Genomic DNA, 13,988 nt, shown 5'->3' on the forward strand with positions numbered 1-13,988 from the left:
GATTATGTAATTGGAAGTATGCTTCACTCCAGTGACAAAACAATCCTCAACCAAAAAAAGAAGGGAAAAAAAAAATCAAAAGATTTGTCTTTTCAAAAAAGAAACAAACAATCCTTGTATATGTTGACGGAATGTTTCAGCAATTAAAGATTTTTCTTTTTGGTGGTAGTCACTGAGGTCTCAAGCGACCACTTAAGATTATGAGCCTTCTCGACTCTGCATGCAAAAAATCGTATAGCAAAAGCACTAAATGAAGAATTTGTACCAAATTATGCATTTCATCATTTAGAACTTCAATTTAGCAGCTTCCCAGATGTTTGCATCGTTCTCGTGCTGTCATGGATCATTCAACACTCTCTAATCTCTATACTAAGTACAAACTCATCGTCTACAATTCAAATTGGTTGCCGCTAATCCAACAACTTACCGTCTCCAATCTTCCATCACGTTCAGAAATCAAGAAGCTTTATTTTTTCCGTTTAATGGTTGAGAAGAGAGGTGTTATAATTGCTTCTACTTCGACTTTGCTTCCAGTTGTTAAATAGCGGTACCAATGAAAATGACGCCATAAGTTAAATCGATCGATGGCATGGACTTTAACCACTTCTCAATTGAATCAGGTCTTCGTCGCTCAATTGAATCAGGTTTTTTCGTCCCACCCCTTTTTGCACATTGTCGATTCCATGTACATAGTTAAAAGGAGGAAACGGCAGAACCCAATGAATCTTCAAGATGATGCTGCCTAAAGTATATTATTAATTTTTTTTGAAGCAAGAGAGATGAAAATGAAATTAGAAATGGTCAATTTAATGAAAGCAAGTTACTGACAATGACAAAAAAACCAACAATCCCCAGACTAGTGACTTGGGGAAGTATCTATCGCAAGTTCACAACACAAGCTCGTCTTCTCTATCACTTTACCAAGAATGGAATAATTTTAGGTGCATTAATAACGATCAAACATTAATTAAAAGAAAAAAAATCTCCAATGCGACCATTCATTTACTAGTATTTATAGGGTTATCCGAAGATGGAAGCAATTTCACATGCACCAATATTCTAGTTTTAACAGCAATCAATCAAAATTAAAGTGGGGGGAGAATTGGATTGAATGATAAGTAGGAGATCCTAAATTATACTTTCTACTTACCAAAAAAAAATGCAAAATTGAATAAAATAGGAGAAATTGTTAGAAGGAGATTTTTGGTTCAAAAACCTCTCACTTACCAAAACAAAAAAAAATAGAAAAACAAAGAAAAGAATTGAAGCAAAGCTAATCCCTAGTGGATGCTACATAGCTTGAAGAAGTCAACACTCTCCACGTGAGGAATTCCTGAGCATATATGCAAATTCAAAGAGTAAACTCGAAAGAAGTCCATGCTCTATAGTTTCGACTATATAGTATACCTCGCAGGTTTTTTTTTTTAATTATTTTTTTTTTATAAAATCTTCCTGCAGACTTGCTAGTAGTGTAATTTGTACAAGTGATTCGAATTCTCGTTCAGCCGCAAGATGATTAGCTTAATAAATAAAGGGGACTCAACCTCATTTCAGTCCCTATTCATCGAATTTTGTCAGTTTCTATAATAAAACTCTGGACCATCTTTTTCCTGTATGTCTTGCCTTTTAAGCACTCTCTTCTAATTTCAAAGCCCTCTTCCGATTTTTATTGTCTTCTTCCTTTTTTTTTTTTTTCCTTTTAACTTTATTCTTAATTTTCAGACCCTCCTTTGCCTTTTCCTCCCCCGTGTGGGCACAAACACATCCGCTGCCAGCTCCGTACAATTATAGCATGCCTGAATGTCTAGAGAAAGGTAATCCATGATACCTCTGATCATCACTAGCGTTTACGGTGTACAACATAACATGTTCAAGAAAAAGACCCGAGTACCCGATGTTGGAGGGTACTCGTGCGCCTGAATAAATCATAATCAATTTATTGTTTTGTGATTTTAATTTTAGCAGGGAGAGGCTTGAGGAGATTGGGAAGAAGATCAAGAGAGAATCCGATGTGTTCAGCAGTCAGTTGGGAAGGAGACATATGTTGGGAGGAGATGGAGGAGGAACCCTTAACACTATTACACCTTGTGCGGCTTGTAAACTTTTGAGACGACGCTGTGCTCAAGAGTGCCCTTTTTCTCCATATTTTTCTCCTCACGAGCCCCAAAAATTTGCTTCAGTCCACAGAGTTTTTGGGGCAAGTAATGTTTCCAAGATGCTCATGGTGATTAAATCCAAACCCTCTTCCTCCTTGACTCGCGAGTCAATAATCTTTAACTTTCTGATCAAATGGTATATTAATTACTTGCGTTGCATGCTGTTTTTGTTGTCAACAACCGCAGGAAGTTCCAGAAAGTCAAAGAGCAGATGCAGCAAATAGTCTAGTTTACGAGGCAAATGTAAGGCTAAGAGATCCAGTGTACGGATGCATGGGAGCAATTTCCACTTTACAACAAGAAGTTCAATCTTTGCAAGCAGAACTCAACGCAGTAAGGGCTGAAATTTTGCAATACAGATTTAGGGAAACCTCCAACATTAATATTCATGTGCCCTCTAATTCTAATTTGGCCTTGCTTTCTTCTGGGGCTGTTTCTATTGCTGCACTGCCACCTACTCCCCCTCCTCCTCCGCCGCATCTGCCCCCTCCGCCCCCTTCACTTCCTCATACATCTCCCTCTTCTTCCATGTACTCCCCACCCTCTAGTACTGCCGCCGATTTTAGCACCATCTCCAACGAGAATATTTCTTTTTTTGGCTAAATTGATTTTCTTAGTTTAAAAACCCGTTATTGATCAAAGCCACGAACAAGGGGGGCACACAAGTATATGATAAATTATTAGTATTTTATGTTCTTGAACAAAAGTGGTAAATTTATTTCTCATTTATTATGATCTTATATTTCCTTTTCCTCTGACGTCAAATAGCAAGGTGAATTCGTTTTTGATACACATATAGATTAGGGTCTTCATGAAATCCAAATGGAGACCATTTGTTTCGTGAATATGATTATCTCTGGACTGGGAAGAGTAAGGGAAGGGCTGTAATGATTTCCCCTCATGTATATTTCTAAATTATGATTGATCAGCCTGCTAATTAGGAGCTTAAAAACCTTAACAGTGTCTCTATTCGGTTTTTCTGCATGTCGGTGAATGAGACTATTAAGTTTGGCTCTAATTTGTTAGGTGATAATATTGCCTCGTTTTCTCCAGCTCGATTTCTTTTTCCGATCTAATTGAAATTTAGCTGAAATTGAGTTTACATTACATTAATTTCAGAGTCTCTTTTGACGGTCAGTTTAAGGAATGACTGGGGTCGTCTCTTCCTTTTTGTCATTCTGAGCAGAATATTTGATAAAAGATTTGAAATCCTCTCAAATTCCCCTCTAGTTGTTTATAATATTATTTAAGAGGTATTTAGATTTGTAAATTATCAACTATTCTAATATTTAAAACATATTTTAATAGTTGTTATGTATTACAAAGTCAAATGCCTATTAAGTAATTCAAACAATTAGAGTTATTTGAATGGATTTCAAATCCTTCATCAAATTCCTCAATCCAAGCATAAGAGTTGATATTGAAATGCTAGAAATTTAATCTTGGGCGGTCACCGTAGGCTTAGATGAGCAGGTATACTGTAAATGCCGGTGACGTACTTGCGTTTAGAATAATCACAAAGAATTCCAGCGCCAATGTCCTTTACCTGAATTCCACTGTTTCTTTTCCTTTTTATTCCCTTAGACTGATTTACAGTTTGATAGTTTAATCTCTTTGCATAATTTACTGATTATATCCCACGATGTTGAAACTCCGTATTAAGTGCGGGGATAAGCTGGCTGCAAAGAAAGAATCTAACACGTTATTAAACAAAGCCCAGTCGGCAAACTTTCATGATAAATTTGCGTGATGTGATTAGATCAACAATGAAACCGGATTTTGTATGTATTCTCAAAAAACAAATACTAATAATGCTACTAATTAATGACGTTGTGAAGTTACCGGATGAACAGCTAATACGCTAATGTTCGATCGAAATCATGAATGCTTTTTTTTTTTTTCCCCAAAAGAAAAGCTAAATTTAGGCATTATTATTTCTGGAATACTAAGTAAAGTATGTCATTGGAGTACGAGGTTCATTGTTGTGCAGCTAAATTGCCTTGAACTAAATAAAATAGCCATCTTATTTGAATAGAGCAAATGATTTGTAAACCTTTGATTTGTACTCGTGGTGTATGATTGAAATTGCAATCTTTGGAAGCTACGAGTCTTGCTTCCAATTATATATATGGGATCGTGTATTGTTACACGGTCAGCAATCCTTGCCAGCTATACATATATATGCGTATGCTGTATTGGCTTTGGGTTATCTTGGCGTGTAGATTTCACCCAAGGAAATGAAATACTCAGTGAACAAACTAGAATTCGATGAAGGCCATCATCACAAGTTTAATTCTATCCGACTCAAATCGATTTACGTAATTTTTATTACATTTGGGATTTGGCACAAATCTAGATAATTTTGGTATAATAAGCCATCAAATTAGGCGTACGAACTGACAAATTCAAATTTATATCCAACTACGCGAATTTATATCAAAAGCTGTAAAATTTATACGATACGAACCTATTTGAATCGGACAGGACAGAATCTAGGAGATCTTTTCCTTCTACGGTCAGAAAAATTAATGAATGGTGAATTCAGGAGTCTCTTTCCTTTCAAGTCAGATTCAAAAGTCTGTGTCTAGAAGCAGTAATATATATAGAGAATATAGATGTGATGGGAATTTGGTTGGAAGTCGCGGTTGCTTCTGATGGTGGCATCTTAACTTGTCCATACACTAATTAATCTTTTTGCCAATAATAGTGCATCTCCAACGTGACACTCCTAATTCGAAGTACTACCCTTACGTTAAAATAATAAGGTTATGGTAGTATCATATGGATTATTGGCCAAAATTCATGTGAACATGAGCACGTGAATTCAGAGATCCAATGTTTGTAGTTGCCAATGTTTGTTTCATAATTGGCACGAATTTGTTGCTAACAGTATGAGATTTCGAGCTACTTACTTGCTGGTTTAGTAATCAGTAATAACGACAATATGCTTTCTTATTCAGACTAGCTTTAGATCACATAGTGGGATTCTTATATATATGCATTCCCTTGTCGCTATGTTATTCACCTTGTTCCGATCTTCATATTGGACAAAAGTAAGGCTGCGTTGCGATCTGTTTTGGATTACTATTTTTTGGAGTTTTTATGAAGAAAAAATGTAACGTAGATGAGATAAAAAAGAATTCCAGCTATTTGAATACAATACTACAATCCGAACGTTACCTGAGATTTTCACTTCTTGATCTTTGTCGTCATTAATTTGGACCTTCTTTCCCAACAAGGCAACGATGAAGCCTATTCCATCAGTTTTATGTAATAAATTCTCTTTTTCAAATGATAAATAGAAAAAAGAAAATGATTGAACAAGGATAACTCGATCTCCTCGTTACTTCCCTAGCTATGAGAAGAAACTTTAAAGTTAGGAAAAGGGTTGCCCTTGACCTCATTCGAAGCTGCATCTTGCCTTCACTAGTGTCTATAAGTAACTGTTCCCGTTGGGATTCCTATTTGCAAAAAATATTTCTTACTTTGTTAACATAGAAGAGAGTTTCTGATCATTTATAGATTCCTGGACTAACATTGCATCTTTCTAATATTCTTTAAAATATTTGAAGACGTTAAAAAGATCATCGAAGGTTTTAAATGAACTGTATTGACACTTTCAAAATTTCTAACCAACTGGACGATGAATGACATTCAAATATCGAACAACATTTAACCCTCTTAAATGGTTTGGAACATTTGATTGAAGGCTAGATTTCTGATTTTTCTTAAGCATAATATTTTGCCCCTTACATGTTTTTTTTTTTAAAAACAAGGGAAAAATTGTAATGCAGTCTCTTTCACTTATTCAGCAATGAATACTTTCTCAAATGAAAAATGTTATGTCCGCCCATAATAAGCATGGTTGCAAAACTCATTGTAATGAAAAACGTCCTGAGGCAAGAAACTTGACTACAACAAGGATTAACTTCATGCTTGACAAGATTAATCTCTAAAAGAGACACATGGGGTAGCTTGTAACATTGGTGCAAGTTAGTCGGATCATCACATGATTTAGATTTCGAATAAGTAAATACAAAATGAAGGAAAAATTAAAGAAATAATGGGGCAGGGATTTTCTCTTAGGGCCACGTCAAATAGGTAATCTCCTATGTTACCAAATGGGCTTCAAGCTCCGTGTATATGTGCATTGAACTTAGAAGTTCAGCCCAAAAACATAAAGCTTAAAATATAAAAGGCGAAGGTGTGTTTTTGTGTTTTTGGAAAGGGGACGGGGGGTGTCTGGTGAAGAGGAAGAAATAATATATGGTGAATTATTGCAGACAAAACGTGCATTATTTGTCCTAGAAGATTAGAGAGGCTTTAGCTTTGGGCCTGATGCCATAAATGACGATTGTGTTCGAAATGTTGGTCCAATGAATTGGAAAGCACACGACACGAACTCTGGGGTAGGGCTATCAATTGCTGTTAACCATTATGCCGATCCAGGTGCAGTTGGGCACTACGTGGCGATGAACAAGTGTCTGCCTGCTAAATGTAAATCAATGTTCGTCTAAAGGCCCATTAGGTTTAATTCCTCGTCTTTCTTTAACCCCGTTCTCTTTTGATCTTTGGTTTTGTTTTCTGTTGCTAGAGTGAAATCTTTTTTGAGCTATTTAGGTTAATCTCTTAAGAGAAAAATGCAGTTTTGGTATCCAAATTTTGATATACGAGCAACTTTAGTTTCCAAACTTTGGACAAAAGTAAATTTAGTACCCAATCTTTCAACTTTTAAGCACATTTAGTACCCTTGATAAATTTTTCTTAAATTACTACCGGAAAGAGTCACATAACAGTCACATATCCCGCAGTTAGTGTATAAAAAAATGTCAAAAAATGTAAAATTTAGTCCTTAAGCCTATTACTTTGTGTCAGAAAGATATTTAACTTTTTTTAGATTTTTTTTAATACAATAGTTGCTAGATATGTAACTATCACGTGACTCTTTCCCGTAGTAATTTGGGGAAAAAATCGTCAAGGGTACTAAATATGCTCAAAAGTTGAAAAATTAGATACCAAATTTGTTTTTATCCAAGGTTTGGGGACTAAACCGCTCATGTGTCAAGTTTGAATACCAAAATTGCATTTTTCTCATCTCTTAATTGACAAAAAAGGGGTGCAAAAAAAAAAGAAGAGGAAAAGAGGGGAAGACGAAAGAGTAATTTAATAAGCATAAAAATGTGGTTATTTTAGGATTTTCAAAGAAAATCTGAAAGTACACTCGTACCTTTATGATTAAAAGCATTCGTCTAACTATAATGGTGTCTTAGACAATACTAGTAGGGAACGAAGAAGCATGACAACCCGCAAAAAAAAAAAAAAAACTGCTGACATATTAAGCACACAAATCTTTTTCTTGAATGTAGTCCAAAGACAAGAAAATGCTGGTCTAGTTAACTCTCCTGCAATTCTTCCTAATCTCGCCCTTGGATCCAGTGAGAGGCTTAATATCACCCATCTTGATCATGGCTGCTGCAAAATCAGAGGCAAAGGAGCCTGGGTTGTTGCTATATGCTCTAACGGCTGAATCAGTTGACCCGCCATTAAATAGCTGTTGATCCGAGTGAAGCAGCCCTCTTCGGTTAACAAGGTTCTTGAAATAGTTATTGTCAAAATTTGTGGGAGTCTGGAGGTCCAGAGGTGCCAAATTGTTGTCCCCTGATCCGCTAACACTTGGGCAGTTGCTTTGCCTTGTTCGAGCCAAGGAACTGTCCAAATTGTTGGTCTCATTGTAGATGCGTGCTCTGAAATTTGTGCATCTTGCTAGTCCAATCGTGTGAGATCCTGAAATCATTGCCAAGTTTAGCGATCTTGCAATTTGATTTTCAGCTGTGATTTTGCGTGCCAGTTCAATGAAAGAACTTAATTCAACTTGAATATCTTGCAAGAAATCATGTTTAAGCAAGGTATTTATTGAATTTTGTTACGAGGAATAACTAGTCTGAAAAGAGAGAGTAGTTCAACCAGATAAAGCAACGAGGTCCTTGCTAGAGAGTCCAACTGCACTGAATCTGGAAATTAGAGCGTTAAGATTGGTGGTTGGCGGAGGAATGCTATTATTTGCAGCAGCTTGACTTGCAGTCCTAGCATCTCTTCTTCCAAGTTTTACATCCCAGCGGGGGCCACCAAGCTGCGGATTACAAACCATAATTAATTTAATCGCATGAACTTACTAATTGGTTGACCAGTTTATCAACACTAATTAGGTGATGATTCGATTAATAAAAGATAAGTAATACAGTACTCTTGGGACAGCATGCATGAGATTATTGCAATCATACACTTGATTCACTTTCAATAAACTATAAACGCGTCATATTAAGTACTTAAAAGCAAAGGGCTATTGGTTGGCGCTAATCACTAAACACAACCAATTTTTAGTTAAAGTTACTTGCAAGGCATGGATTCTTGCATCAGAATGCAATGGATGGATGCAACTAAAATTTAGTAGGTCGAATGAGTTGGGGGGCTTATCTGCAGTAGTAAAATAGGGGGACACAGCAACTTACGATCTCAACAGAGTCACGAGCAGCAATGGCCAAAACGTCAGCACAAGAGACCACACCGGGACATGCCCTCTCCACAGCTGACTTTATATTGTCGACCACCTCAAATCCCCTGGCAGAATTGAAATTAGGAGCTGCCCTCTTCTCCCCTGTGAAGGAGGAAGTGTCGTCAAGCAGGACTGAACCATCGCATCCCTGCAATGCAAATTCCAGCATATACTGGGTTATTAACATGTAGATTTTGGCAGATATTATAATCTGCAACTACGTCAACATGTTTCAGCTAAAACATTAAAAAAAAGGGTTAAGATCAATAATCAGTTTCTTGATTAATTTGCTGTCTCTTAAAGCTGTTAGATGTCGGGCCATTGTGTGGGACCTGTCGCCCAACGTCGTACTTCTGCATGCCATTTGCAGGGTCCCTAAAAGTTGCCCGAAAGCTCGACAAGACGCTATAGGAACAAATTTAACATGCTATTCTTTACACTTAAACTCTAAAAGCAAACAATACTGAGCCATGCATGTCAACAAAATCAATGTAGACCAAAATAGTTTAAGCTAGGTGCTTAGAAGAAATGTGAAGCTTAGAAGTAAGTTTGTAGCCATATATAGTACATATATAGGAGTATGCAGGTTGTCAAGCTTTAAGCAAAGATGTCAAGGTGAATTACGTTAACAAAGCAATCATGGAAAAATAAGCGGAGGAGAGAGGCTCCCATTCGGGCTTCCTTTGATATTGCAGATTGCACTGTGGATTTGACCGTGCTAAAAAGATTCGGACAAGAGTGGTAGTAGAAATTAGTTGAAAGTTGAGCTGAAGTGCTTCCTATAACTAGGAAGAGCATGCAGATAGTTAAGCTCGAAGAGACCGGGAATGAAGCCATTCGTGGATCTGGAAAATAACAATAACTAGGAAGCTTGATTATGAAAATTAACGGAGATGTTTGTTATGCAAAAATACTGATGAAAGCTGAAGTTTATATAAAGGGTCATGAGTACCGGTGTGGACTACTTTTTCGTCTTGTGTTGGCCACGGCAGGTTACCTAACTCGAAGACTCGCTTGCATGGCATTTCTCCCCTACGTCTGAAAGGAACCACTTGAAAGGAACCCATGCAAGAAATTGACACCAATACTAGAAGGGAACTGGTAAACTTAAAGTTAAAAAAGCAGCTTAATTGTTTTTTAAGCACAAAAAAGATGGAGAATGCTTCAGTTTTTGTCAAAAAGGGGGTCCAATAAAGCAACATTAATCTTTTGATTTGGTGAAGACTCGAGAGATAGTGAGAATAAAAGCACAAGTGGACTTTTCCGACAAGAACAACTAAAATTTTGACTAGACTTCTTAACTAATAAAGATCTAAGGTACACAGAATTCAGATAAAGCCGCTGCCAGGTTGCATGTAGTAACTATTCATTCAGCAATGGCTTTGAGACGTGATCTCACTTTCCTAAAGGTATTTGATATCTCCAAGATATAATTAATAAAACTCTTTTAAACAAGTATGTGAAAAGTATCCCTCAATTACGTATTGATTGAAATCTTATAAAGTCTATTGTCACAATAATGAAGGGAGAAAGTCTGTTAACAATGGAAAGTAACAGATCTCTTTCGATTAGAGTCATAAATATGATAAATTTCTCCTTTATGAAGAGCCACAATGACCGAATCAACCTATAGATTTTAAGTAACCGTCTTATTAAATTAAATTTCTCTATTGTAATAAAATCTCTAAATACGATAAATTAGTGACAAACTACTAACAATCCCCCACAAGTTAGTTTGTCACTAGTTTGGATTTTCTTTTCAACAAGTATTATGCGTAAAGAAGGTGTCTTTTGATTTGAACTATTCCCTGGTGCACAAGACTATAAAGTTGATAGTATCCAAAGATTGAACTCCAACTCTCTGTATAGTACACAGCACACATTACATTTATCTTACTTTCCAAGAGGTTTTAACTGCCTTAGCATGTTGATGGCCATGTATTAATCCTGTTTATTCAAGAATTTTTATGAGAGACTACCCAACTCTCTCGGCGAAGTGGCACCACTTCTAAATTCATATGGGTGGAGTTTTTTATAATGTCCCAGCTACTCAAGACATTTAAACCAATATGCTGTATTAAGAGTTTATACTCACTCTTTCTAAACGTAACAGGACTTTTGAAATGGAAATTCTAGTGCTTACATATCAACAACTTGTTTTATCCATTAAACTTCAAGTCTTAATTTTTACTAAGAAGAAGTTGAGTATCCCATTGTTGGTGCTTAATAAGGGTTTTAATTCCAATCCACATAAAAGTACTTTGTACTAAATTTATAGGAAAAGCTTTTGCAAGAGCATTAATTAAATTATTCCCAGATTTCACATAGACTATAATAATCACCATTTGAAATTAAATCTCTTACATACTTGTGTCTAAGGCTGATATGTCTAGATTTTCAATTGTATATCGTATAAGCATTAGACATAGCCACCTCACAGTCATAATACAATGAAATAGATGGCATTGGTTGTAAATCAGGACTTGAGACATAGAAGACGTTCATGGTGATAACAAGAAACTTGTCCGTCCGTCTGGTGTAGTTTGACCTGTCCAAATTGATAACTTCTTGATCTTGAATATGAACTTGCACGCTAAAATTTGTCTCAATTGCCATTATCAAATACCTTTAAATTGTTAGCATCTCTTCTGATAAGAGTCACAAACCTGTTAAACTTCTCTTTTATGAAGAGATACAGTGATAGAAAAGCAACCTATAGATTTTAAATAATTGCCTTATTAACTTAAAAAAAATCCATAGTAATAAAATTTCTATAGATGTAAATTAGTGCCAAACTACTAACAATAACCGGAGTAAGAAAATGTCAGAATAAGTCGCCAAGGGTAGATTTATTTGATAAGAAAGAGGTGACTTTTTGAAGTTTTCTGAAATTACACTTGACCACCTAAGGCGTGGCGTTTTGCTTTCTTCAAAAAAATGAATGATATAAGGAATTAATTTTAGAAGCTTCCATGGCGGTGGCGGGCACAATCCCACAAACTAGACGTTCCCTCTTCCCAGCAACCTTGTGCAAAAGCAATATGCACTTGTCCTGGGAGGTTAAGACTGTCATTCTACTTGATGACAGTGAATATTTGTCAATCATCAACTCTTGCACTATCAATCTTATTCCTAATTCTACTCTAATCTATCTAGGGGAAGGCTTTGCTGGACAAAGAAAGGTTAGAGGGAGTGATTCCCACCTTTAGATCAAAGAGGTGTATTACCACGCATTCTTTGAATTTTAGTGTGGGTACGGAAATTGAAACTCTTGACTTATAGTTATGCTTTATACTTCACTTAATAGCCAACTCACCAAATGCAAGTTGGTTATGATCGTGAAATTATAAGTTGGTCAAAAACTTGGGGGAAGATGAATATCATTAACCCTACTCTATTGGGAAGGAAGAATAATGGATTGAATGGTACAGAACGAGAAATTGTAAGTAAAAGATCTCGAAATCGAGACCTCCTATTTACACTAAAAAAAATATTAAAGAAAAAACTTACTATATCAACAACTAATGAAGATTTTACGAAAACTTTAAGAATGGTCATTGCCATTTTGGACCTTAACCAAGGCAAGTCATGGCCGCCCCTTGTACTCGAAGGCAATACAAGAAGTTTAAGACGTACAAGTCATTGAATTGGGACATGGGTGATGTGACAAATAGAAATTAGAAGCATCCACTGTAGTGCGCTATATACTCACTACTGCTTTTTGCCCCACTTAAAATTTTAAAAACTTAAGAATAGAAGAAGATGAGATTGTATTAAAGCCAAAATATACTTCATGGGAGAGTGATTTTCAAAAGGATATCACCTAAATCTTTTCCAGTATCGTGAAAGGTCAACCTTTACGGCTGGTCTTTACTTTAGAAGACCCGTAGATGGTATCTGAAATATGCAGGATGTGTTAGTAGATGATTGTCTTTGCATTTTACGTAATTTACTCGGTCAACTGAAATTGCTTCGCTGTTTACAATAATTAATCAAATGATTAATTGTGATTAATATTATAATTTATCCTAGTTGAAATGGGTCTGGTTGAAATTGTCAGCCTTCCAAGTCGTTATCTGGTCAATTATCCGGAGAAATTTAATAGCTTCCTGTCATCTTCTTTTTTTTTATATAAAGAAGCTAAGAAAATGTTCATCATCAAAGGGAGTTTTTTTTTTTTTTTTTTTTTTTAACCCTCCCATCTCGGTCTACAACATAACAGGACGAAAGGATGTCAAATTCTTCATAAATAAGAAGGTAATTACGAAGAGCAAAATTTCATCTTAATTTGGCCTGTGCAAGCTCCAAGAGTCCAAGTTAAAACTTGACATTTTGATTTCAGTACTACTACTACTTTTTAACACAGCTTTTGACTATTTCCGTGTAAAGCCTTTCGAGCACTGCCACCTATGGCTATGCACAACGCAAGTTTGACCGCGAAAATGTACAGCTTGCCGAATGAAAGCATAATTTTGCCAAAAATTTAGGCAGGTGAACAATGTCGAAATCATGGACACGAATGACAGTTTCATGTCATTATCCAATTAATTTTATTGACTACTTTGATTGAAAGTATACCAAAAATAAAAATTTAAAAAAAGGGTGCTCCATAACGCAGAAAATCAATACTTGGATTGCTTGTTTCGTCGGAAAATATTGTCGTTTTCCGTGATCACATTTCCTTATCACCTTTTTCCCTCACATATATCAAATCGCTACAGTAATTTTTCCATGAAAAATGACGGAAAATGCAATCCAAACACAACCCAAGTGTTCGAGCACCATCCCTTCTTGAAACCAGTACAAGGCAGAACAGAAGTTCTAAAATTAGTAGTATCAGAAAACTCTTTTTTTTTTTTTTTAGCCCCCCGGGGTTAGATCACCCGGTCTGCGGCTGGAAAACCACTCGCAAGGTCGTGGGATCGAACCTCACCTAACGCCTGGGTGTGGTTGGGGTGGCGCTGTACTCCAGGCGCAGGGGATTAGTCGGGCCGCCTTCGAGTCTTGACCCGGACACCCCTGTGTTGACAAAAAAAAAAAAAAAAACTTTTTTTTTTAAGTACTAAAAGTGGCACATTTCGTCATGGTGTGCGCTGCAAAAGAACAAAGAAGACAGATTTATGCAGTGAGAAAATTTGACATAAATCTCCTTGTTTTGATATTTGATTTAGTCGTTCCAATTGTATATGCTTCCCTCCATTGGATCGCTGTTAAGGTAAATAAAACAAAGCAGCTCAATTGGATTTTAGTGTCTAGTGATGGCAATGCCTGGCCATATA

The 13,988-nt window shown here is 36.3% G+C and overlaps 2 protein-coding genes across 3 annotated transcripts; one reads left to right on the forward strand and one right to left on the reverse strand.

Moving 5' to 3' along the window:
• The first annotated feature begins 1,602 nt into the window (after nucleotides 1–1,602).
• On the forward strand, nucleotides 1,603–2,914 carry LOC113733466 (LOB domain-containing protein 15). 2 transcript variants are annotated; one of them, XM_027259831.2, is made up of 3 exons: nucleotides 1,603–1,814; nucleotides 1,963–2,224; nucleotides 2,343–2,914. In XM_027259831.2, the coding sequence occupies exons 1-3, from the start codon at nucleotides 1,801–1,803 to the stop codon at nucleotides 2,757–2,759; spliced, it is 693 nt and encodes a 230-aa protein (XP_027115632.1). In that variant the 5' UTR covers nucleotides 1,603–1,800; the 3' UTR covers nucleotides 2,760–2,914. The 2 variants fall into 2 exon arrangements, with proteins under 2 accessions (XP_027115632.1, XP_027115633.1); XM_027259832.2 differs by having other exon boundaries at nucleotides 1,605–1,814; nucleotides 1,966–2,224.
• A 4,388-nt stretch (nucleotides 2,915–7,302) lies between these two features.
• Nucleotides 7,303–9,596, reverse strand: LOC113730275 (peroxidase P7-like). The gene is made up of 4 exons (XM_027254861.2): nucleotides 9,334–9,596; nucleotides 8,666–8,857; nucleotides 8,121–8,286; nucleotides 7,303–7,940 (listed from the first exon to the last, which is right to left on the reverse strand). The coding sequence occupies exons 1-4, from the start codon at nucleotides 9,544–9,546 to the stop codon at nucleotides 7,546–7,548; spliced, it is 966 nt and encodes a 321-aa protein (XP_027110662.1). The 5' UTR covers nucleotides 9,547–9,596; the 3' UTR covers nucleotides 7,303–7,545.
• Between the last annotated feature and the right edge of the window lie 4,392 nt (nucleotides 9,597–13,988).

Source organism: Coffea arabica, chromosome 2e (genome assembly GCF_036785885.1).
Source record: "Coffea arabica cultivar ET-39 chromosome 2e, Coffea Arabica ET-39 HiFi, whole genome shotgun sequence".
Taxonomy (NCBI): Eukaryota; Viridiplantae; Streptophyta; class Magnoliopsida; order Gentianales; family Rubiaceae; genus Coffea; species Coffea arabica.

Excerpts from the sequence above, each read along its gene's own strand:
- LOC113733466 (XM_027259831.2), top strand. Across the intron at positions 2,225-2,342 it reads ATGTTTCCAAGATGCTCATG|GAAGTTCCAGAAAGTCAAAG; the intron begins GTGATTAAATCC and ends CAACAACCGCAG.
- LOC113730275 (XM_027254861.2), bottom strand. The coding sequence starts at position 9,546 with ATGGCTTCATTCCCGGTCTCTTCGAGCTTAACTATCTGCATGCTCTTC. Across the intron at positions 8,858-9,333 it reads TCCATGATTGCTTTGTTAAC|GGATGCGATGGTTCAGTCCT; the intron begins GTAATTCACCTT and ends TTTGCATTGCAG. Across the intron at positions 7,941-8,120 it reads GGACCTCGTTGCTTTATCTG|GATCTCACACGATTGGACTA; the intron begins GTTGAACTACTC and ends CAATGATTTCAG.